This window comes from Prionailurus bengalensis, chromosome X, assembly GCF_016509475.1.
Source record: "Prionailurus bengalensis isolate Pbe53 chromosome X, Fcat_Pben_1.1_paternal_pri, whole genome shotgun sequence".
Taxonomy (NCBI): Eukaryota; Metazoa; Chordata; class Mammalia; order Carnivora; family Felidae; genus Prionailurus; species Prionailurus bengalensis.
In genome coordinates, this window is record NC_057361.1 from 57,768,121 (window position 1) to 57,792,936 (window position 24,816).

The 24,816-nt window shown below is 44.6% G+C and overlaps 2 protein-coding genes across 17 annotated transcripts; one reads left to right on the plus strand and one right to left on the minus strand.

Moving 5' to 3' along the window:
- The first annotated feature begins 2,802 nt into the window (after positions 1–2,802).
- Positions 2,803–16,268, plus strand: ARR3 (arrestin 3). 8 transcript variants are annotated; one of them, XM_043571004.1, is made up of 17 exons: positions 2,803–2,994; positions 3,942–3,979; positions 4,264–4,294; positions 4,633–4,693; positions 4,893–4,937; positions 10,632–10,831; positions 10,954–11,013; positions 11,194–11,261; positions 11,906–12,041; positions 12,237–12,321; positions 12,583–12,655; positions 13,053–13,190; positions 14,737–14,832; positions 15,085–15,108; positions 15,280–15,332; positions 15,609–15,618; positions 16,100–16,268. In XM_043571004.1, exons 2-17 carry the CDS (start codon positions 3,963–3,965, stop codon positions 16,194–16,196), a joined length of 1,194 nt encoding a protein of 397 aa, XP_043426939.1. In that variant the 5' UTR covers positions 2,803–2,994; positions 3,942–3,962; the 3' UTR covers positions 16,197–16,268. The 8 variants fall into 8 exon arrangements, with proteins under 8 accessions (XP_043426939.1, XP_043426937.1, XP_043426943.1 ...); XM_043571002.1 differs by lacking the exon at positions 2,803–2,994 and adding an exon at positions 3,692–3,709; XM_043571008.1 differs by lacking the exon at positions 2,803–2,994 and adding an exon at positions 3,692–3,709 and having other exon boundaries at positions 14,737–14,800.
- PDZD11 (PDZ domain containing 11) lies at positions 3,488–24,772 on the minus strand. 9 transcript variants are annotated; one of them, XM_043571011.1, is made up of 8 exons: positions 24,622–24,772; positions 23,803–23,902; positions 23,270–23,353; positions 22,941–22,997; positions 22,546–22,644; positions 21,971–22,031; positions 4,645–4,749; positions 3,488–3,690 (listed from the first exon to the last, which is right to left on the minus strand). In XM_043571011.1, the coding sequence occupies exons 2-8, from the start codon at positions 23,887–23,889 to the stop codon at positions 3,584–3,586; spliced, it is 600 nt and encodes a 199-aa protein (XP_043426946.1). In that variant the 5' UTR covers positions 23,890–23,902; positions 24,622–24,772; the 3' UTR covers positions 3,488–3,583. The 9 variants fall into 9 exon arrangements, with proteins under 9 accessions (XP_043426946.1, XP_043426947.1, XP_043426950.1 ...); XM_043571012.1 differs by having other exon boundaries at positions 24,610–24,772; XM_043571015.1 differs by lacking the exon at positions 21,971–22,031.
- Positions 24,773–24,816: the final 44 nt, after the last annotated feature.

Below are 24,816 nucleotides of genomic sequence, written 5' to 3' on the forward strand. Positions count from 1 at the left end.
TTCTTGATTTATCTTTCTGCTGCTTCATTATTGGTGTAAAGAAATGCAAGAGATTTCTGTACATTGATTGTGTATTCTGCAACTTTACTGAATTTGTGTATCAGTTCTAGCAATTTTTTGGTGGAATTTTTGGATTTTCTATATAGAGTATCATGTCATCTGCAAATAGTGAAAGTTTGACTTCTTCCTTGCCAATTTGGATACTTTTTATTTCTTTGTGTTTTCGATTGTGGCTAGAAATTCCAGTACTATGTTAAATAACAGTGGTGAGAGTGAACATTCCTGTCTTGTTCCTAACCATAGAGGACAAGCTCTCAGTTTTTCCCCTTTGAGGATGATATTAGCTGTGGGTTTTTCATATATAGCCTTTATTATACTGAGATATGTTTCCTTTAACCCTAGTTTGTTGAGGGTTTTTTTTTTTTTAACATGAATGGATGTTGTACTTTGTCAAATGCTTTTTCTGAATCTATTGAAAGGATCATATGGTTCTTATCCTTTCTTTTCTTAATGTGGTGGATCATGTTGGTTGATTTGCAAATATTGAACCACCTTGGAAGCCCAGGAATAAATCCTACTAGAAAATGCAATAGTCTTGATCAAAATGAAGCTGGTGATAATTCTTTTGGAGACTACAAACTGTAAAGAGACACAAGGGAATTTTGGGGGGAGATGGAAATGTTTTATGTATCTTGATCCAGGTAATGGTTACATGCATGTACACACAGGTATATTAGTTTCCTATTGATGCTGTAGAACAATTTACCATAGACTTGGTGGCTTAAAAAAGTACTTACTCTCTTACAGTTCTGGAGGTAAGAAATCCAAAATCAGTTTCATTGGGCCAAAATCAAGTTGTCAGCCAGGCTACACCTGAACAGCAACAGCCACCTTATGACCATAAGAGACTATGGGTTTGAATCCATGCCCTTGTCCCTCGAGAGCTGCATTCCTTGACTGTGGCCCCTTCCTCCATTTTCAAAGCCAATAACATAGCATCTTGCTTCAGTTCTCATATTGCCTTGTTTAGGTAGCCCAATCTCCTTCTAGCTACAGAGAAGCTATAGACAGAAACAGAGTTTTCCCTCTTTAAAAATACTAGTGGTTAAATTTAGGGCCCACCTAGATGATGCAGAATAATCATCTCAAGACCCTTAATTTAATCATGCCTGCAAAGTCCCTTTTGCCACATAAGGTAACATTCATAGGTTCCAGGGATTAGGACTGTATACCTTTGGGGTCCATAATTTAGCCTACCACAGTAAATACAAATATATCAAGCTGTGCCATTAAGATTTGTGTAATTTTCTGTTTGTAAATTATACCTCAGTCAAGCAATGCACATACTCCTAGAAAAGAGATAATGATTTAAGTTCAATCATAGTAATGAATTAAAGACCTACCAGATCTATTCTCTTCCTGCTGAGAGGACCATGGATCTGAGCTGAAAGAGGGGAAAAGCTTCAAGTGTGGGTCTGGAGACAAAAATAAGCTGAAGGCTAGTCCAAAAGTACATTCATTCTGAAGTTTTGCCTTCCCCACAGACACCAACTTTGGCAAGTACATAACTCTCCTGTATGTCCAGCATTAGTTTCAGTCCCACTATGGTCCCTGCAGAGTCTGGGCTTCTGCCTCTAACTGAAAATCCCTGAGAAGGGCAGAGTAACAGCAACTAAAATACAAGCCCCTGGGTCATATACTGGCAAGAAATGGCAAAGGCTAACATAGTTAGCTGTACAAAAGGAATATGGGACAGCTGTCAGCTGTCAGCAGCCACAGTAAGGAGAAGGAGGTAGGGAAGGCCCAGCCCTCTGAGCCACAGCCATAGCCATCCCTTGAGGAATGAGGGTTGAGGGCTGGCATCTATGGATAGATACTGAAGACCAGCCAACTCTATGGGGAGGTGGAGGCAGGGTAGGGTCCTGTATCCCCAGAGTTTGGAGGTTCTGTCTCTACATTCTCTATGTCCACAAAGCCTGGACCTGGCCCCTATGAGAAGGACAGCCAAGAAAGGAAGATTACTATTGCTGCTGCCACTATGGGGGTCCTGGCAGCTGTAGGACAGAAATATCTCTAATTCCACGAGTGGTCATACGAGGCAAGTGAAGCTGCTTAGAGCGTATAACATGGACTTAGTTGGATTGGGGAGACTCAAAAACTGAGGGGGAAGGTTTATGTTAGGTGGGGGTGATACAAATGTCAATTGCCTATTCCCTCCACATGCAACATCCTTTCCGGAGAACCTGCTCCTGGGTCAAGAATCTTTTGATACCTTCCTCTCCAACAAGAAAAGTTCAAGGCTCACAAACATGTGCACACACAGCTCAATACACTCAACCTCCCCTCCCCAATCACCACCCCCACTTACAGGAGATTGACTCCTGCTGTGCACATAAGCTGGGATAATCAAGGCTTCTGAACAGTATGCTTCAAGAGTCCTAAGTCCCATGTGGTGTGGGGCTGGGAAAGGGGCACTCTTTCCCAAACTTTTGGCTTTTGTGTGGCCTATAATAACTGATCAAGAGATACAGAAACACTAGTGTGTGACACAACACTCTCCTTTCAGAATCACAAAGGCCTATACTTTGAGTCCTCCTATTTCTATCCCTCACCATGATTTTCCTTTAATGTCTCTGACTCCCCTTTGATCCCAGTCCTCAGGTTCAATGCCTCATAAAGCCAAAACTCTGTAGTTCTTCTTCGCAAGTTCCCCTGACTTTAACACCATCAGATTCAACACCTACCCCCACCTTGTCCCAGCAGCAAGAACTTGCTAATCTTTAGCCACTAATCTTTTAGTCTTTAATCTGCTTTCCAAATTCTTGGCACCTGAGCTATTTATAAAGAAGTATTTTATGCCCCCCTCCCATAACTCTATTCTTCTTCGCTGACCCCCACCAATCTAAACTCAAAGGACCTTAAGTATAAGAGGCTGAGGAGGCGAGCATAGCAACCAGACCTGGAGACGGATGTGAGCTTCATCTCTTTCCCAAGGTAACAGTCCAAAGTCCTCTATTTCTAGCCTGTACTAGGTCCCATATCCCTTGCCTTTAGCATCCCCATTAATATATCAAGGAGCACTTGAGGAGCACCTTTCTTGACACAGCTAGCAGGCACTTGGGCTGAAAACCCTGTGAGAGACCTCTGGAATCTCCCTTAAGCTCACCCCTCAGGCCATACCTAATATGCATCAAAGAGAAGCACTAGACAGACATCTCCCTCTCTCTCAGGGTCCCTACTCCAAGGCCTAGCACCTGGGGACGTGGATGGGGATAAGACTGGGAAAATTAGGGAAAGGTGAAGAGAGTGATGAACAGATTCAAGGAAGGCTTTCAACCTCCATGGAAGTTTCTGCCAAGAGCATGAGGACACCAACCCCTTCTCTCCCACACCTTTCTCCTCTCTTAGCTGAGAGTTAAGGCCACCATGAGGTGAACTCAGGCTCAGAATCCACTGCAGGAGCAAAAGCAGACAGAATCCATTTTTATTCACTCATTCATTCATTTATTCATGTATCTAACAAACATATCTTGACACCTACTGTGTGTTAGGTGATGTCCAGCCTCATCCAGTCCAGTTTTCCTCATACTTGTCTGGATGGAGGCCTCTCTTGAGCCCCCTTCCAGACAAGTTTCTTCTCAATGAAGGTGCTCAAGAGTGCTCCAGCTATCCCAGGAAGCCTTGCTCCTTCTGGAGAATAGGCAATATGGTTAGTCAACAATTTGTAAAAATAGTTTTTTCCCCCAGTGTCTGGGATGGGTGAGAGTATGACTGAATAAATAACCTTGGCAGGAGGGAGAATATAGGGCACTTGATGGTGGTGAGGCATGTATTTAAGGAGGAAAGGTTACACCACACTAGGTGTGTCTGGATGGTATCCCAGAGTGGGGCAAGAATAGGGACCAAATGAATGAGCCTTCCTCCTCTTTCCCTCTTCTCAGAAAAGGCTCAACATCAACTCCATGGCCAACATGTCAAGGTAAGTAAGAACTCCTTCTAATTCTCTGATTCTGTGACTTGTCCCCTACCCAAATCCAAGTATTTGCCTTTGGGGTAGTGGAGGCTCCAACTTTTCCCCAACTTATAGCTTGAATTCTACTCCAATTACCTCCACCTTTGCACCATTTCATGTTCCTTGGGCCTCTTCTAATCCTAGGAATATTTCCCTTTTTCTCCCCCACTTCCCTTTCTTTTCTCTCCCTTCTTCTCTTCCCTTCTCTCCCAATGACCATCCCTATTTTCTTCCTGATTTTCTTTTTATAGGGTGTATAAGAAGACCTGCTCCAATGGGAAGGTGAGAGAACCTGGCCTAGCTGGGGAAATGAGGGGGCAAAAGGGATAGTTGGGTACATCCTTCAAGGTCTCAGGGGGAAATCCACTCAAAGATGATTATGGGGGGCGCTTGGGTGGCTCAGTTGGTTGAGCATCTGACTTTGGCTCAGGTCATGATCTCACAGCTCATGAGTTTGGGCTCTGCATCGGGCTCACAGAGCTCACTCACTTCAGATCCTCTGTCCCCCTCTCTCTCTGCCCCTCCCCAACTTGCATTCTGTCTCTCAAAAATAAAATAAAACAAACAAACAAACAAAAAAGATGACTAAGAGAATAACATGCAAAGTTGTTCCACAACAGCTTGCCATCTACCTGGGGAAACGGGACTTCGTGGACCATGTGGACATGGTGGATCCCATTGGTCAGTGAGTCCAAAAAGGGAACGATCCTTGGAAGAAGGGGAATGGGAGCCAGGGACTAAAAGAAAGACAAAAAGAGGGGCGTGCAGAAGATGAGGCCAATTAAAGGGAAAAATGGGAGGAAGTATTTCAGAGATTGATTCTGTTTCATAGTCTAAGGATTTTTCCTGACCAGGGTGCTGTTTTTGCTTCTCTACACAGATGGTGTAGTCCTGGTTGATCCTGATTACGTAAAAGGTCGAAAGAGTAAGTAAAAATTCTTTTGGTCTTTGTATGTGCCAGGGACCCCCAACTGAAATGTCACACACACACCAGACAAGTAACCTGAGTGAGTAGACTGGGCAAGTAGACTAGAGGGGTATAAGAAAACCAAAAAGTGGTTGGAACTGTGGATGCCTCATCTGGTGGGGGCTAACAACTGGGGATTTTTGCCCAGTGTGGCCAAATTTTCTGATTGTTGGAAAAGAACTGGAAATAAAGCTCAGAATAAGACCTTCAGAGGCCCAAATCCTAAACAGATGATGGTACCTCTTCCCCAAGTAATATTCAAAATAGAAATAGAAATAGATTTCTAAACCAGAAATAAAATCTTATTTTTCAAAATTACACAGAATTGACATGTGTGCTGGACCTAAAATAGTTTCTTTCTAAAATTTCTGATTTTCTTTATTATTGTCAGCAGTACTATTGCTTCATTGTTAAAATGAACATGGGCATACACTGGCTATGGAAATATCCAGTATTCCAGAAATCCATATTTTTATGCAAATTTCCTGATTTTCAAATGTTGGCAACTAACTAAAAGATTTTTAAAGGCCTGGATAGATCAAAAAATGTTATTTTTTTTCTTAGGCTGGATATGACCCTCATATTGCCATTTTGCAACCTCTGGTATTATCTTCCCACCTCTTCTGTGGAAGGAAACCCCCTATCTTTTCTGTTAAAAAAAATCCCAAGAAACAGAGAAAACAATAACTCTAGCAAGTAACAACAAGAGACATTACTATGGCCACAGTACTATAGATCAAGATTCCATTGAAATATTTTCTCATTTCTTTTTAAAATAATTTTTACTCTTTGATCCAATTAGATTGAAAATTGGGTTTGACTTGAAAAAGGCTCAGAACAAATTGATGAATACTAGTTCAAACATAACCTTTAAGATATTATGAGATAGGGGCACCTAGGTGGCTCAGTCAGGTAAGCACAGCTCAGGTCATGATTTCATGGTTTGTGTGCGCTGGCCCCTGCATTGGGCTCAATGCTGACAGTGTGGACAAAGCCGCTAGGGATTCTCTGTCTCTCTGCCTCTCCCTCACTCCTTCTCTCTCTGAAAAATAAACAAACATAATAAACAAACAAACAGTGTGGATAAGCAGTTCAGCCAGTTTTAAATATCAGAGGAATTCTGGGGAATAACCAGTAAATTAACCAACTTGTGTAAGACTCTCAATTACTCTGTATTTCTAAAACCTAAGTCATTTTTCACATTCCTAGCACATCTTCAGAATAACCTACAGGAAGAAATGTTTAGTTTAAAAAATACATGTTGATCTAGAAATAAGATGTGTTTTTTCCTTTTATTTGCATCATTTTTATGTCCCTTAGTAGAGTTTTACATTATTATTCATTTAAGCTGTGTATATTTCTCTTTTTTAATGTTTATTCATTTCTGAGAGAGAGAGAGAGAGAGAGAGAGAGAGAGAGCACAAGCAGGAGAGGAGCAGAGAGAGAGGGAGACACAGAATCCGAAGCAGGCTCCCAGCTCTGAGCTTTCAGCACAGAGCCTGACCCGGGGCTCAAACTCTAAAACCGTGAGATCGTGACCTGAGCCTAAGTCCGCAACCCAACTGACTGAGCCACCCAGGCGCCCGAAGTTGTGTATATTTCTTAAGTTTGTTCCTTAGCTATTTTATGTTTTTTCTACTTTTTTGAAGATAATTTTATCTGCATCATATTTTTTTTAATAATTTAAGTTTATGTATTCATTTTGAGAGAGACAGAGCACGAGCTGGGGAGGGCCAGAAAGATAAATATAGAGAGAGAGAATCCCAAGCAGGCTCTGCAGAATCAGCACAGAGCCCGACATGCTGAAACCCACGAAACTGTGAGATCATCACCTGAGCCTAAATCAAGAGTCGGATGCTTAACTGACTGAGCCACCCAGGTGCCCCATATTTGCATCACATTTTCTGACATTTTTTTCTATCAAGTTCCATTTGTTGATGTAAAACATGCTTACACTGTACTACTGAGTGATAAAGGCCAGTGGTAGGACAGTATATGTGCTTGTGTGAAAGATATGTTGTTTATCAAACATCTATGTGGGATCTCTCTGTTATTTCTTACAACTGCATGTGAATCTACAATGATCTCAGGTAAAAACTTCAATTTCAAAAAGGCAATGAGGAAGAAGTCATAAATAGCTAAGGTACCCTTATGTTTAATTATAGAAACAAATTTGGGAACCAAGTACAAGAATTTTTTTAATTTTTTTATTTTTGAGAGAGAGACAGGCAGAGTAAGAGTGGGGGAGGGGCAGATAGAGGAGACACAGAATCCAAACAGGCTCCAGGCTCTGAGCTGTCAGTGCAGAGTCTGACATGGGGCTTGAACCCACAAACCATGAGATCATGACCTGAGCAGAAGTCAGACACTACTGACTGAGCCACCCAGGCACCCCACAAGTGCAAGAGATATTAACAGCAGTTATCTCTGGAATATAATGTATTATGGCAGAGCTTTGATTTTTTTGTTTGTAGTTTCTGATTTTCACACAATTAATATGTATTATTTGTAAAATAAACCCAAACATAAGTAACTTTAGAATAGATGTTGAATTTTTAAAAATGAAAACAAGCTATTTTCTAGCACGAAAAAAGGATGATCCTAAACTGTTGAAGAACCAGGAAGGATGAGGGCGGTGATGCCCTCCCCACTTGCAAACAAGGGGATGTGCCAATAACAATTCATCTGCTTACTGCCCTCACCTCGGGCTATTACATACATACCTTCTGCCTCACCCCTCCTGATCTTTTTCTGTCTTATTCCTCATCTTCATTTCCTCCCTCCCCATGCTTCCTTCCGGCCACCTCTTTTTCCTCTCCTTCTCATCTTCTCTGTCTTTTCCTTTCCTTTTTTCCTTCTCTCCTTTTCCTTTTCGTTCTCTCCCTCTTTTTAAAAATTTTTTTAATGTTTATTTACTTTTGAGAGAGAGAGAGAGAGCGTGAAACAGAGTGCAAGGTGGAGGGGAGCAGAGAGAGGGGGAGACACAGAATCCGAAGCAGGCTTCAGGCTCTGAGCTGTCAACACAGAGCCTGATGCAGAGCTCGAACCCACAAATCGCAAGATCGTGACCTGAGCTGAACTCAGACGCTTAACTGAGCCACTCAGGTGCCCCACTTTCTCTCCCTCTTTAATTGGCTGTAATTGACAACCAAGGGGGGAATTTGTCATACCTTTTGAAAATTGTTAAGTATGTCTCCATTGTAGAAAAATTAAAAAGTACAGATGAAGTAAAAAGAGACTGCAATCCTGTCACTCAAAGATAATCACTAATAATATTTTAGCTCCTATTCATTCATAGTTTCTGTGCAAAAATAGCTATATTTTTATTTAATAGACTATATTATAAATATTTTCTAATCTTCTTTTTCACCTATGTCAATGTATTGCATGGGGGGTACCATAATATATTTAGCCAACCTTCAATCATTGGACATTTTTTGCTATTATAAATAACCCTGTAAAATATATACTTCGTGTGTGTGTGTGTACACAAACATATATATGTCCTTTGTATTGGTCCAATCATTTCATTAGACTAAATGCCTAGAGAAGAAAACAATGGCTGAAGGGCATTCAGACATTTTTAAAGATTTCTATTGCCAAACTGCCTTACAAAATCACTTGTTTATCAACTGACTCTCCCTCCTGCAGTACATGAGACTGCCCATTGCCCCAGTCCTTATAAACACTACCATTATCATTACTCTCAGTCCTCATTGTATCTTTTGAATATAGATTCCTTTTCCTTGTGCTTAATTTTAGAAGCAGATAATCTGGCTGTTCAGTAGATATTTTGATCTCTTAAAAATACTGAAATAAGTTGCTTTCTACTAGTGTGTGGCTGTTGGTAGTTTTCTTTCCTTTGGGTCAGGGCTCCTGATAGAAGTAAGATTCCAAACCCCTGTTTTACATCTTTTCTTCCCTCAATCTCTATCACTCTGTCCTTGGACAGGTAGCCCTCTGTACCCCATCCCACTCTTCATTGAAGCCCTCATAGTTCATTGAAGCAGCTATTTTCCCCTAATTTTAGGCATCAGCTGCAAAGCATGAGTTCACTTATAACTGTTCAATTTCTGCCAATATTCCCATGATCATCATCGTCATTCAAATCTATAATTACAATTTCCAAAGTGATTTCTCATACATCAACTCCTCACATTAATTCCTATGAGTTAGATTGGGCATGCACAAGCGTGGGCATTGGAGTCAAAAGGCCTGGGTTGAAATCCTGGGCTGTCAGTTAATGGCTCTGAGCTCATTGTCTCTACCTGTAAAGCAGAGATAATAATACCTCAGAGGATTGTTGCGAAGGCTAAAGAACATATGGAGAGCTTGTAGTGCAATCCTGTTATTGACAGGTGAAATAACTGAGGCTCAGAGAACTCGAGGGATTTGTACAAGTCATATTCAAGCCCAGATAGTCTGACCCTAGAATTATGTAATAAATACCCTGTACCCACCACCTAGCTTTAAAAAAGAACTACAGAAACAATCTGGTCTCCCATGTGTCCTTCCTTAATCCCATTCCCCTTCCTCCTCTCCTCCGCCCTCCTCTCCTCCTCCCCGGGAATCACTATCTCGCATTTGGTGTTTATCATTCCTCTGATGTTCCTATACTTCTACTTAATAGTTATGTATCTGTGAGAAGCTCTGGTATTGCTCGATTGCTCTACATGCTTTTAAACTTTATATATACAATATCAGATTATGCATATCATTCTGAAACTAGCTTTTTTTTATATACTCAATAGTTTTTGAGACTTACCCACGTTAATACATGGAGTGCTAGTTCACTTATTTTAAGCTCAGCTTAGCATTCTATTATAGGAACATACCATAACTGTATTACCCATTCTTTCATTGACTGATTGATAGATATTGAAATTATTTCCGATTTTATGCTATGGCAAATACTGATGCAAATACATTCTCATATGTATCTCCTCATAAATATGAGCAAGAGTTCCTCTAAATTCTTCTTAGGTCATAATATACAATCAGATTGAGTTTTACTGGATAGTGCCAGTTTTCCAAAGTTGTTGTACTAATATATACTCAGACCAGGAGTGTGCAATGAACTCCTGTTGCTCTACTTGTTCACCAACACTTCGTATTGGCAGACTTTCAAATTTTTTCACAGTCTTATGTGTGTGAAATGTTATCTTATTGTGGTTTTAGTTTGCATTTATCTGATTACTGATGAGACTGGACATGTTTTCCTGTCTTATCAGCCATTCTATTTTGTGCTTCTGCAAAGAGCTTATTCATATTCTTTGCACACTCCTATATTGGTATTTTTCAATTATTGATTTGTGGGAGTTCTTTATGTATCACAAATGTGAAGCTTTTTTATTGAAGTATAGTTGACACACAGTGTTACATTAGTTTCAGGTTAGGAATGCTAAACTTTTGTTTGTTATATATGTTGCAAATATTTTCTCCCAGGCTTTTGCTTGTTTCAGTATTTATAAAGACTCTTAATGAAAAGAAGTTTGAAAATTTACTGTAGTCAAATGTATTTATCCTTTTCTTCATGGCCATATGGTTTCAATCATACTACATTGTCTCTCCATGTCTTCCTATGAGCCATTTAAGAACTTCCTTTCTCCCTCGGGCATGACAGTTCACTCTCTTTTCCTCTTTTGCCTGCAGTGTTTGTCATGTTGACATGTGCCTTTCGCTATGGCCATGATGACTTGGATGTGATCGGTCTGACATTCCGCAAAGATCTGTATGTACAGGTGCAGCAAGTGTTCCCACCTGAGCCCAACAGCACCCAGGGGCCCCTCACAGTACTACAGGAGCGACTGCTGCAAAAGTTGGGGGACAATGCCTACCCCTTTACCCTGCAGGTACTGGCCCCCAAATCCTGGGCAAGGTTTCCAGGGAATGTTAAGAGAGGAAGCTACAGAAGGAAAACAAAGTGGGGGGATCCCTATTTCTTCTGTTTGCTGACCTCCTTCTGATCCTCTAGATGGTTGTTAACCTGCCCTGTTCGGTGACACTGCAGCCAGGTCCCGAAGATGCGGGAAAGGTGAGGTCTGGGTTCTGAGAAAGAGGGATAGTCAGTGCTAGGATGAAGGACAGAGGGACAAATGAAAAAGACTGGCAAAATGGACAGCTAAGGGATGGGGTCAGGCATTTCCTTATAGACCCAAGAGGAAAGGATAGGCAGTGTTAGAAGTGAGTTCTCTTGGCCCCTTCACCTTTGCAGGCCTGTGGGATTGACTTTGAAGTGAAGAGCTTCTGTGCTGAAAACCTGGAGGAGAAAATCTCCAAGAGGTAGTCTTTGGTCCTCTCCAGAGTCCCTGCCTGTGCCAGGAAACAGATCTTGATCTCAGGACAGAAACAGCCCAGCTTCTAACCTCCATAGTACCATCGCCACCAACTCAGATGTCCAGCTCGGATCCCCCTCTGACTTCTCTTCTTTGCTCCAGGGCAGTAAACTGACTTTTCTGTAAAGGGCCAAAAAATAAACGCTTAGGCTTTTTGAGCCCTATGGTTTCTGTTTCTGTTACAACTACTCAACTCTGCCATTGGAGTGTGAAAGGCAGCCATAGATAGTATGTAAATGAATGAGCCGGGCTGTCTTCTGATACTTTATTTATAGACACTAAAATTTGAATTTTATATGATTTCCACATGCCATGAAATATTATCATTCTTTTGATTTTTTTTTTCAACCATTTAAAAACGTAATCACCGTTCTCAGCCTTGGGCCATACAAAAACAGGCCAGATTTGGCCAGTGAGCCATAGTCTGCTGACCCACGGTCTAGATGTCAACACTGAGGGTCTACTGGAATTCTCTGAGGGAGGTTTTACCTCACCTCCACCCCAACCCCAAGCCAGGACTGGGCCATGGGGTTGGCATGGAGCTCTATGAGTCCCAGAGATGTTCTGGCTGACCTCTTGGCCTCTCTTCAGAGACTCTGTGCGGCTGGTGGTTCGAAAAGTACAGTTTGCACCCCTGGAACCAGGCCCTGGTCCCTGTGCCCAGACCGTCCGCCACTTCCTTTTGTCATCTCAGCCCCTACAACTCCAGGCCTGGATGGACAGGGAGGTTTGTGACCCCCCCCCCCCCACTTCCTACCCCCTACCCTGCAAGCCCTCTGAAACCCTGATTCTTCACTGATTTCCTACTTGGGTAGACAGGGATGGAAGCCAGGGTGGCAATAGTGCTAAGGAAACAGAATTCTAGGTCTTGATCTGGGTGTTCTCCCTCCAACCTCATGATGAGCCTCTTCTCCTGCTCCAGGTTCACTACCATGGCAAACCCATCTCTGTCAATGTTTCTATCAACAACTGCACCAACAAGGTCATCAAAAAAATCAAGATTTCAGGTGAGTTTCTTTTCCTATCCCTCTGCACCTGGTCCCTAATCCACACATCTTTTTCCAAAATCCTGCCTCACCTATCCAGGCTGAATTTATCTAGACTTTCCCTTTAATGAAGGCTTATCAAAATACATATCTTTGTCCATAAGCATATCTTAGTACATCATGCATAGTGTAGCCATGAATAAGGTCACATCTGAGGGTGGTGAGTTGGGACCTTGAGGATGACTAACTGATTATAGTCATGTGCTTTTCCTGGCTGTTCAGTTGACCAGATCACAGACGTTGTCCTGTATTCCCTAGACAAGTACACCAAGACCGTGTTCATTCAGGAGTTCACGTGAGCTGGCACTGGGGCTGGGGTCAGAGAGCCAAGGGGTGGGTTGGTGGGAAAAGGGTCAGGGACTGGAAGCAAAGAAGGGGGTTCAGGAAAGAAGGAAGAGGGTAAGAGCCCAGGACTGAGGAAGGTCAACATGAGGGCTGATGTAGAGAAAGGGAGGGATTCCCAGGAGAACTAGAGGGAGGATACCCATAACAGGACCATCAAAATGCTGAGAGAGGTCAAGGGCATAAGGATTTCCCACCAGAGCAAATTGTTCCCCCTCTGCACAGTCAGGCATGCCAGCTCTCCTGGATACTCCAGTAGGTTTGTGGAATTGTGCAAGATACTCTTGGGTATGAAAGTACATGTAATTGGCAAGCCTAGTCTAAGTTCTTTTCTTCTTCTCCTTTTAAAGGGAGACTATAGCTGCTAACTCCAACTTCTCTAAGAGCTTCACAGTAACCCCACTCCTGGCTGCCAACTGCCAGAAACAGGGCCTGGCACTGGATGGCAAACTCAAGCATGGTGATACTAATCTGGCCTCTAGCACAATGTAAGCTCAAATGTAATTACCAGCCTCCATTTTCTATCTGTGACCCATTCTGCATGCCATGTATACAGTTCTGAGGTTTCACCTGCAATGAAGTCTACCTATTTCTTTTTAAGTGGCTCTAGGCCAGTGTTCAGAGATCCCTGCAGGCCTGAGAGCCAAGAATAAGCTAAATAATGTCCAAGGGACCAATGCCAGGCTTAGGTCACAGACAGCAAGAAAGGAAAGAGAGGAAAATTCTTTGCGTTGTCTAATATTTCACAGCTCAAAAAGTCTTATATATATACTATATCTTTGTAAGAATCCCATTAAAGTAGGCTGGATATGTGTTCTTATTCTATTTTACACTTAAGGACCCTGAGGCTCAGAGAGACGAAAGGACTTGTCCAAACTTGCACAGCTAATAAGTGGCAGAGGTGGAAAGGATTCTACTATGTGTCATCTGGCTGTAGCGCCATGATCTCTAGAGTGGCTACTCTCTAGTGAAGACAGAAATGGAGTGAAAAGGCTAGGAGCTGAGAAATGAAGGAGGAAAAGGGCCAAAGAAGGAGAATGATATAATAGGAATTGATAGAATTCTATCCAATTATTCATTTGGCCCTATACCTTTAGAAGCCCTAGGGTTAGATGTGTCTTCCACCAAAAGCCATCTGCCACCATCTGACAAGTGCTCATCATCCCCTGCCCCTCTTATCAATCCCCTGCCCCATGCCTTATCAATCTTATAACTATAGATTGTCATTGCTAGACCGACCCTTAGAAATCATCCAAACAGCATTATTTTATAGATAAAGGATCAGTATTCCAGAGCCATGAAGAGACTTTCTCAATATCATACAGTTTTCTGTGTCTTACTTTCCAATCAGTGAGCTTTCACTGAGTACCTGTTACATGCTCATTCCTATGCTAGGTAATATGGGAGGATATAAAGAAGTTTCAGATATGCTCTGCCTTCAGTCAATTTATGGCCTAGATGGGGAACAAAGAGGAATGCAAAAGCAATCGAAAGGTTAAATGATAGCACACATGGTTCAGATTAGAAATTCAACAGAAGTTAAAAGAAGACACCATAGCTGGAGTGGGCTTCCCGGAGAAGACTAAATGAGCTAGATATTAAGGCATGCGCAGGATCTAGATAGCAACAGAGGAAGGAAAGAGCATTCCAGATTGGGAACACAGCATGGGCAAAGGCCAGAAAGGTGGGAATCTGCATGGCATGTTCTGAGTATGGAGAGAGGTTGGGTCTGCTCAGGTTGTATCCCAGGTGTTAGGGAGTTAGGGCAGAAAAGGTTAAAGAGGCTGAGTGGGGCCAGTTTGTTAAGGGTCGTGAAAGCCAAGCAGAAAGTAGTTATATTCAGAGATGTTGGTTCTTGAGCAGAGGGTGACATGGTAAAACTGGATGTAAGGAGCAGAAATGTGATTTCCATGAGTAGGAGAGATTAGAGCATGGGAGGCCTGTTAGAAAAGGTGCACAGGAAGGGACTGAGGGACTGAATAAATTACCGCCCCCCCTGCTTAACAAACACACAAAAATGAATACTACCACCAGTCTTCATTCCAGTCTTCAACCTGGAATGAACAAGGAGCTGCTGGGGATCCTGGTGTCCTACAAAGTGAGAGTCAACTTGATGGTGTCTGGTGGAGGGTGAGTGAGGGGTCAGGGTCTGTCTAGGCAGGGGCTGGGGAGCCACTTTTGTTTTCCTCCCAGGTGGACTGACCCAATCAAGCTGTTCCCCAGACCAGTTTCCCAAACCTGTGAGCTCAGTGAGCAAGCCACCTTCCCTTCTGGAAGCCCATTCTGCGGCTGGGTCGGCCTTCTGATCCCTTATCCCCCGGTAAACCTAGGTTGCCACTTTCATTTCCAGCTGCTAATTTTAGGGTGTCATTCTACCCTCAGCATCCTAGGCGACCTGATCACCAGGTAAGAGATGCTATCGGAAGCCATGGGGAGAGGGGCCTGGGGGCAAGAATGGGAGACTAAAAGAGTGCCAAGGGAGTGTCTGAGGACATCCCAGGACCAGAAAACTGAGGGAGGGAGGTTCAGGGAGTTGCCTTGGGGGAGATCCATAACTCTCCCTTGGAATCCTCCCAGCGATGTTGGTGTGGAGCTGCCCCTGATCCTGATGCATCCAAAGCCATCACATGGTGAGTGATGGGTGGGACTCATAGGAGCAGTGGTCCTGAGTGTTGGGGACCAAGCAGTTCTGATCTCTTGAATCAAGGACTGGCAGTTTGGGTAGAGACTATATAGCAATAGGCAGGTTGGGTTCCTAGGTTTTCAGGGTGTGTGTGTGTGTTGGGGGGGGGTAGAGAGGAGAGGGTTAAAAAAGGAGGGGGAAGAGAAACACTTCTTCACTCTACTGAAGAACCCCACATCAGCTTCAACTCCGTTTTCCTCTCCCCATTCCATGCTTGCTACAGAGGGTGCTAGGTAAGGTAATGTGAGGCCTGGATGCCCCATCCCCCTTTCCCCATTGCCACCCTCCATTTTATGACGATGGAAATGTTAAAAAGCTTCCCTGGAGTGTTGCTTTCAATACTGTGCAGTGGAAACATATGGTCTAGCTTCGTGTCATAGTTCAGTGCTTTTCATACGCTCTCCACCCCTTGCTCTTCTCAGAATCGTCCTTCCCCCCCTCATCCTTTCCTTTTTTCTTTTTCCTCCCCCACCCCCTCGCCCTTACTTCTTCGATCCCTTCCTTCCTTCTGACCCTCCATTTTTATTTCCCCTCCAGCGCTCTAGAGGGTGGGTGGGGAGGGAACTTAGGGAAACCAGCCGGAGTGGTTAGCTATGGAGAGGGGGCTGAGGATCTGAGCTGGGAAGCAGGGAAGGGATCACAAAAAGGGAGTAAACGTGGACGATGCCCAACAAGTTGTTCCTAACCCTCCATTCCATTCTTCTGCTTTGCAAGCTCTGAGGACATAGTCATCGAGGAGTTCGCTCGTCAGGAGCACCGTGGGGAGGAGAGCCAGGAGGCTTTGGCGGCGGAGGGGGATGAGGGAAGCTGAGCACCAAGCTCTGGTGCCTCTGTGTGGGAGCCCTACTGTAACGCTCTAATAAATCAGCTTGTCCAAGACATACCTGGCGATATCTTTGGTATTTCCTTCTCCGGGAGGGTAACGGCACTAGAGAACAGCACTTTCTGCCCCTGTCAGTGAGTAGGTTACTCTGTAGCGTGTGCTTTTCCCCTAAAAGACCCCCGACTTTCCTCTGCCAAGGCTACCCACCCTCCGTGGGTCCTTCAACTCTCCCTCAGGGCCCTGGCCATCCCTACCCCAGAGCTACCACTGCAGCACCCTACTACCTCACTCTGGTGATCACCGACCTCTCCTCCCCGAGCCCCGAGCCGCAAGAGCTGTGGGCGTGGCCATGCTCCCAGGCCCTGGGCAGCGCCTAAGGCAAAGAGCAGCGGTTGGACTGAGAGCTCTGTGCGATCTCTCTCACCACCCTCGCAGGCGAGGCCCACAGGGAAGCCAGAGGCTTCTCCTGGAAACCACTGAGACAGTCTCTGCACAAATCTGGGGGAGCAGAGAAGGGAGGGGGGTATCTGGTTGGGCTTTGGAGATCGGGAGGTGTGACGGTACTGTACGGTATGGAGCGTGGGGGAGAGTCAGGGAAACCAATTTCCTCCTCCTCGCTCAGGGTGATGGTTGGCCTACTTACCTACCACACAGTGGGGAGGATACCGCTCATCCTCCCCACTCGGGGCACGTACTACATACAGCTTCAACTGCGCCTGCCAGGTGAGCTCACCACCAAGGCATCACTCAATACATTTTTAAATGTTTATTTCTAGAGACAGAGAGAGAGCGCAAGCGGGGTTGGGATGGAGAGAGGGAGACAAAAGTCTCAAGCAGGCTCCAGGGTCTGAGCTGTCAGTACAGAGCCGGATGTGGGGCTCCAACTGTGAGATCCTGACCTGAGCAGAAGTCAGAAGCCTAACCGACTGAGCCACCCAGGTGCCCCTCACACAATACATTTTTGCCCACTCCTCAGCCAGTTCACCTAGGGAATCTTCTCAGTTATCTATTGTAAGCACTGAGAAGCTGAGCCAGGACAACCTTCTCAAGGGCCATTCTCCACTTCTGGTTCTAAGACTACCTGGTATTGGAAGTAGAGGGGTGGAGTATCTGATTCTCATTTGCAGGCAATCATTGAATTGATTTCCTGTCTAAGATCAAGTACTTGGGAGGACAAATAGTGAATGTTTACTCTCATATCACTAACCTCAACCTCTTAGGCCTATTCATAACAGTAGAGTAGCACCAGCCTAGATTATCTGTGGATAAAGAAGGGGAGACAAGGGGCATCTGTGTGGCTTAGTTAAGCATCCTGCTCTTGACTTTGGCTCAGGTCATGATCTCGTTTCATGGGTTAGAGGCCCACGTCCAGCTCTGCACTGACAGCTCAAAGCTTGCTTGGGATTCTCTCTCTGCCCCTCTCCCACTCATGTGCTCTGTATCTCTCTTAAAAAATAAACTTAAAAAAATTAAGGGGAAGAAAAATATGAAGCTTCCCCAAATTACCAAACCCTGCTTTGTTTTCTCTGCCTTCATCTAATCTCCACCTATAACAAAATCCAAGAGGCTTTGAATCCTTAAATCTGCTGCTCTATAGGGTCTTCCTTAATCAAAACAGTATATTGAGATTAGACCTGTGCAAGGATGGTAGGCCACTTGGTTTGTGGCCATAGCAGCCACCTTTAAGGGACCTTGTTCCCTTGGTTCTTTTTATTTTTCCTTTATTAAGTTCTAGCCTTTAAAAAGCAAGTGTCTTTCCTTTCTAGACATTTTCTTATGCAGGTTCAGCTGCTGCTATGGGACACAGCTGGCCAGGAGTGCTCTTGAAGCCTAAATTCCTAGCTACATACATGGTTCGACTATGGCTGTGGCTGTCTAGGACATCACGATTGTTATGGCATGTTTTATTTGAAAAAGGGATTGAGGGAAACAATAGGAAGGTAAGACTAGCAGAGTGGAAGTGCAAGAACATTATTCTCTCTAAACCTTTACTAAATGTTTCAACTCTCCACAACAGTCTTGTAGACATCAATGCTTTAAAGGAGACACATAAGTGGGTACAAGATGTATGCACAGAAAGAGATGATGACATCATCATCGTGTTAGTGGCTAACATTGATCTGAACAACAAAAGGTAAGGTATAACTACAACTTCTGGCACACCTAGGGTTCCATCTCTATGGGGAGGGTCTACTGTGCTGTATTGACATGGAAGGAGTTACCAGTTTCAGGGACCAGAAAGATGATGGGTTGAAGGCTTCTATGGTTCCTGTCCTGGGGAGGCATCATTATACCTCAGAAGGATCTATCCATATCCACTTTGAGTTACCACTTACTGCTATCTGGTCCCTTACATCAGTTCTCATTTGTCCAGACAAATCTCTGCAGACAATGGGAAGGAAAAATCCAGAGACCTCAATGGGATGTTTGACACCAGTGCCAAAACTGGTAACAACGTAAAATATGTAATACCCATTTCCCTTTATAATATTTCTGTTGCACTCTTAGCTCTAGCTAACCCCTCCTCCCCCCCCCCCCCCCCCCCCCCCCCCCCCCCCCCCCCCCCCCGCTTACTCTTTTGGATAACCTTGGCTTGTCCTATCCTGGGGTTGGTATAAGGGTCATTTTCCCATCATGCAGTACAAAGTCCTGGGATTGTCTCTGAACCTGGACTTTGACATACACACACATAGCTATTCTAGCACATGGCTTCTGCCCTTCTATCTAGAATTCATTTCCACTGAAGGAAGAGGAGTATCCTTTCTCCCAGCTTTGCTGGGACAGGGAGTATAAAGCAGAGAAGGCAAACCCTTTGCTGAATTGATGGCCAGGCCTGACTATTTAAGGGAAAATGGGACTAACCAAAAGTAACTCCCTGGTTTGCCTTCAAGCAACAGATTTAAGATCAGAATTCCTCTTCTGGGTCTCCTAGCAGCTTCCCTGGGAATAGTTGAAATTTGACCCCAGTCACATTACTCTTACCTTAACACACACCTCAGTGGTTGAAATCCAACTGGAGCCCTCCATGGAGTCAGGCATCAAAATCTATTGCTCCTTTTCATAACTTAGTCTCTGCCTAATTTGATTAATTTATTGCATTTGGGCTTCCCAGTAATCCATCCCTGCCCCTCAAACTTACAGTTTAAATACCTGGATACTTACTAAGCTTTCATACAATTCCTGAACTTAGGAGCACAACAAACCCTGAACGGTGCCTTGGTGGCTCAGTCGGTTGAGCGTCCTACTCTTGATTTTAGCTACGGGCATGATCCCAGTGTTATGGGATCAAGCCCCACATCAGGCTCCACGCTGAGCATGAAGCCTGCTTGAGATTCTCTCTTCCTCTCTCCCATTTCCCCCGCTCATGCTCTTTCTCTAAAATAAAATTAAAACAAAACAAAACCCCTGAAAATGCTATCATTCTTTCTTGACTGCTTCTTGCAGCTATGGGATGGAAAGTTCTTGCAGGGCCCAGGAACCCCACCTTACTTTCTCTTACTGCTCAGATATCTATAGGGGATGCAGGTCTACAACAGCTGGGATACCTCAAAGGCCAATACAGTTCATTCCCCACTGTTTTCTTATCTACACCCTCAATAAATGACTGGTCCTTTTGCCTCAGCCTGTTATTGCTCAGGTCTTCTCCACACTATACCTGTACCTTTACAATGCAACTACATCATGCTAGTGTACCAACAAAGAACCATTCCAAGTATCTCAAAGTGAGAATCAATTTAGGGCAGAAGGCTTTTTGCCTCTTAGGCTCATGGCACCTTGCTGGGACTTTTTACCACGTTTACCACACTTCTTAGATGAGTTGTCTTAAAACCTGTTCACCACAGAGGCACCTGGGTGGCTCAGTTGGTTAAGCGTCCGACTTCAGCTCAGGTCATTTTCTCACCGCTGGTGAGTTTGAGCCCCATGTTGGGCTCTGCGCTGACAGCTCAGAGCCTGGAGCCTGCTTCCAGTTCTGTGTCTCCTTCTCTCTCTGCCCCTCTCCCACTCATGCTCTGTCTCTTTCTCTCAAAAATAAATAAACGGTAAAAAAAAAACCCATTCACCACAGAGAGAGTCAGGGAGAGTCTTGGACCTCAACATTCAGTAGATTCACTCAGCCAATACGCCTTTGTGCAAGTATCTGAGCCTCCAGTTTTTCAGATGGCCACTGGGGGGCAGCACAGCAAATAGGAGCATAGACTAGGAGTGGGATTTCGGAGGAAGCAGACAGCTAATAATTCTACCTTCAGTTCTACTCATTAGAATGTTGCTACTTGACAATAGCGCATAGTAAAGCTGAGATGGGATTTATAGAACAAGCCAGAAACTCCTCATAGAGATATACTATTTAGGACTGTTTCCATATTTGAAGATTTAAAAATTCAGATTTCCAAGTTCCACCTCAGATCAACAAAATCACTCCCAAGGGAAGGGCCTGGAAATACATAATTAAGCTTCTCAGGCTTCTTTCAAGGCAAATTTGGGACTTTCATTATGGGGTACTTCACCCCATATCTCATTAGAAAACTTTGTTCTGAATGGGTATTTTAAACATGCCAACGGAAACGGCATAAGGTGTGGCCTGGAATCTCTAACAACGGACTGGCAACAAAGAACATGGCAGGTTATTTGGGGGCTGGAGTAAAGAAGACAAGGAGGTCAACAGTACCATTCAACCTACAAGGTGGAAATTGGGAACCAATTTCTTACTGCTGTCCCTGAAAGCAATGCATCCAAACCTCCCCCTTCATTTGTGTACCAGATCCAAGAATCTGGGGAAGGAGAAGATAATGACATTAATACCATCCTCAGCATAGAAACGTCCAAAGCTCATGAGGGAAGGGGCGCTGCTTCCTCCAGTACCCCTAACCCTACACCATTCCTCAGTTACACTGAAGGTAAGGTTTCCGGGCCTCCCTAATGGACTGGCCAGATAGAGATGGTTGTGAAGTAGGTATAGTGTTGCTGTTACTTGCATTGGTTTTCCTCTCTTTGGAAGAACTTTTGTTTTGGACTCAATAGCATTGCAAACCCGGTCAGTATCATCCAAAAGTCAAACCAGCATTTCCTCAGCATTGCCTTTTACTTTTTTTGGCAGAGGATGGGGCAGGGGGAACAGTCCCACGGAGTCTCCACAGTGTATGAGACTGGTAGTGCAAGGATGGGATGAGATGGCCAGGTAGATGGGGTGGAAGGCCCCCGAGATTCTTTTTTCTTTTGGTTTCTATATGCTAATGAAAACGATATGACTTATGCATAATTGTCTCGCACATGGTATTCAATAAATGTCAGTTGCCTTTTGTAGCGGGATTCTCCACAGGCTATACCTAGGTATCATCATCCTTCTTTCAGGGAATGAAGCTTATCTGGAACACTAGGGAACAAAAACTGCAATACAGTTTGGGTAATGCAGATGGCTAGCTGGTTTGGGGCAGGGCGTCATTGTGTCCCCATCCTCCCCACTCTGCTCTGCCGGGTGGGGCCAAGACTACAGTTTCCCAAGAGGCTTCCCTGAGGCCTAGTCAGCTTATCCTAGAAGATTCAATGTGGAGGGCTATGGGCTGCAACTCGCTAGTGCACAGTCCTCTCTTTTTGGCGATGATAATCTGAGGAAAAGAAGAAAGGAAAGGAAGGAACGAGTAGGTTATTTATAGGCCTGAGCTCCCAAGTCCCCTTCCCCAACTTGTGGGGCCTTTAGTAATCAGTATTTAAAGAGTTCCTACCCAGGGCCCTGCCAGGTAAGTAAAAAAGAGAGTGGCACTTACTGTAAGGAAAGAAGCGGACACGCATGCTGATTTCGCGGGCTGTCTTCAGGATCTCAACAGCCTGGAAGGAACACAGCAGCTTGTACAAATGAAGAGATATGACCCAGGACAGTATCATAACAGGAGAAAGTTGGCCACTCCAACCTTCTGGGTCACTAATAGCTGCTTCTTCCTAGTATACTTCATCAGCAGAGATTCCTTCCTTTTTTAAAAGTTTATTTATTTTAAGAGAGAGAAAGCGTGAGTAGGAGATGGGTAGAGAGAGAAAGAGAGAGAGAGAGAGAGAGAGAGAGAGAGAGAAAGAGAGAGAAAGAGAGAGAGAGAGAGAGAGAGAGAGAGAGAGAGAAAAGAATCCCAAGCAGGCTCCACACTGTCTGCACAGAACCCAACAAAGGGCTCAAACTCACGAACCACGATATCACGACCCATGCCGAAGTCGGATGCTTAACCGACTGAGCCACCCAGGCACCCCAGCAGAGCTTCCTTCTGATCAAGCTACAGATCAGTCTAATCCTGTCCAACCTTCCTACTGGGGATGGCTTCTTGCCTCACCACAGCACAAATGCTGTGCTCACCTTGCTGTGCTCAATATCTTGGAAATCCACATCATTCACAGCTAGGACTTGGTCCCCTTCCTGAAGTCCTGCTCGATGTGCATCAGAGTCAGGAATTACCTGTTTGTTGGTAAGGAGAGAATATGTAAGATTGAGTTGACATCATTTCAAAGGCTGTAATTAAAATTAAGTGCTCTTCAAATGTAAGGTGCTATTGTTTTTGTGTGTGTGACAGTGTAGGGAAACAGAGGGTTTGCTGGGTGAGAAGTTTTAAATGGGAAAGGGTGTCCCCATTATGCACCTTCTGTAAGTCTACTGAATCATCCTTCTCCCAGGCTTTAGGACATCAGGATTCTGCATTCTGATAACTTTAACAAAGGGAAGTAGCAATATGGTCGCTTACCAGGCACACATACCTTGGAGATAAAGATGCCTAGCTGGGAGGCCTTTCCTCCTCGGATATTAAATCCCAACTGTAAGGGCACAAAAAGGGGAGGTGACTCAATATAGACCACAAACACAAAAACATCTAATAGCATAACTATACATGATAGCTTGGCTTACGTGTTCCGTCCTCAGAGAGAAGTCGAAGTTGTGGAAGTGGTATCTCAGATTTTCTGCCCATTAGAAAGTTTCCTTACCTCCCTACCAGATTTACCATCCATCTCCTCAACCACTGTCAACTTCTGGGCGTGGTACAGACAGAGCTAGCCTGGAATAAGACTCAACTGTTCCATAAGCTCACCTGAGCTCCAGGGGGCTTCTTCAGTGTGACGATTCGGGGAAGAAACTGGGTCAACTCATTGTTGTAGTCTGGGTGGTATACCCTCTGCAAGACATAGCAACCACAGAAATCTTACTACCAGCCTTAGATTTTACACTCACCTTCATCTTGAATATAAATGTATCACCCTGAAGTCAGGAAAAGGTGTGGTCATGGACTCAGTTTGAAGTAAAACAGATAACACTGTCTAAATGGGTAGATGGATAGCACAGGGAAATGTCAACAGCCCAGTAGCTCCCCATCTCTTTACCTTGACAAGATAGAAACTAAGGCTCTGAATTTCCAGAATTCTCTGGTGTGAATGAACTGTGACAGGACAATAACATAAGAAGTCCCCAATGGGCCCAGTTGCTCAGAATCCAACTTCTGGGTCCCCTGGCTACAACAAAGGCTAGAATTCACTCTCCACTGAGCTTTTTTCTAACCCCAGCATCCTGCCTTTCATATATCATCTCATGCCCAAAGGGATAAACCCCCTACTCAAGCATTCCCACCTCATGAGGAGGAATCCATGCCGGGGGATTCTCATAAGCAGGCAGGAAAACCACCGGGTAGTCATCATAAGGAATCCGGCTGTCCATCTCCAGCAAAGCCCTGAATGGAAGGAAGGGTGACTCAAAGCTGATAAAAACGGTTCAAAAAGCAGGGGCACTTGGGTGTCTCAGTCAATTAAGCTTCCCACTTTGGCTCAGATCACGACCTCATGGTTTGAGTTCGAGCCCCGCGTTGGGCTCTGTGCTGACAGCTCAGAGCCTGGAGCCTGCTTCGGATTCTGTGTCTCCCTCTCTCTGTCTCTGCTCCTCCCCCGCTTGTGCTCTCTCTCGTTCTCAGAAACGAATAAACATTAAAAAAAAAAAAAAGCTTCAAATCCATCCCAAGGCTGTTGGTCTATGCACTCAGCCCACTTCTAGGTGATAAAGATTGAGAGAGAGAAGGAAGAAAAAAGATGGAAGAAAACTTTTAACTTTGCTTAAGATCTGGATGCCAAGCAACTGGTTAGGTAATCCATAGAGATGATCTCCTTTCTCACAACAATACTGCAAATAAATGTTACCATCTTCATTCTAGAGAACAGGAAATCGGGAGCATCTAAAAAGATCTGTCTATTCTCGGAGTCCAAGGGAGGGCTGACTCCAACTGTCCACAGGGGCTCGGGGCAGGGCACCGCCCCCACATTCCCTACATGTGATCAGTAATGGTGGGGGTCCCCAGATCGAGCCTTCCTTCACCACCAGCCACCTCCCAGGTCCCCGCCCCGCATCCTGCCTGAGTCTCACGCACACGACGCGCAAATGCCGTACCACTTCACCCACCCGCAGGCCTCTGGGACTTCAGCCTCCGCTCGCCGCCAATTCACTCTGGAAGCCGGAAGCGGATGCTCAGATGGGTCGCAAAGGGCGGGATCAGGGTGCGGCGCGCAGGCCCGCCCCTTCCCAACGCGTCTTCCTGCGCGCGCAGACGTGTGTGCTGTGCTCGCAAGCTGTCTGTGCTTCGATTGGCTGGCGTCT

Coding starts and splice junctions, on each gene's coding strand:
- ARR3 (XM_043571002.1), top strand. Junction 11,014..11,193: donor GTCCCGAAGATGCGGGAAAG/GTGAGGTCTGGG, acceptor TCACCTTTGCAG/GCCTGTGGGATTGACTTTGA. Junction 14,833..15,084: donor TTGATGGTGTCTGGTGGAGG/GTGAGTGAGGGG, acceptor TTCTACCCTCAG/CATCCTAGGCGACCTGATCA.
- PDZD11 (XM_043571011.1), bottom strand. CDS start 23,889: ATGGACAGCCGGATTCCTTATGATGACTACCCGGTGGTTTTCCTGCCT. Junction 22,645..22,940: donor TAGGCATCTTTATCTCCAAG/GTATGTGTGCCT, acceptor ACCAACAAACAG/GTAATTCCTGACTCTGATGC. Junction 3,691..4,644: donor ACGAAGTCCCGTTTCCCCAG/GTAGATGGCAAG, acceptor CCTATTCTCCAG/AAGGAGCAAGGCTTCCTGGG.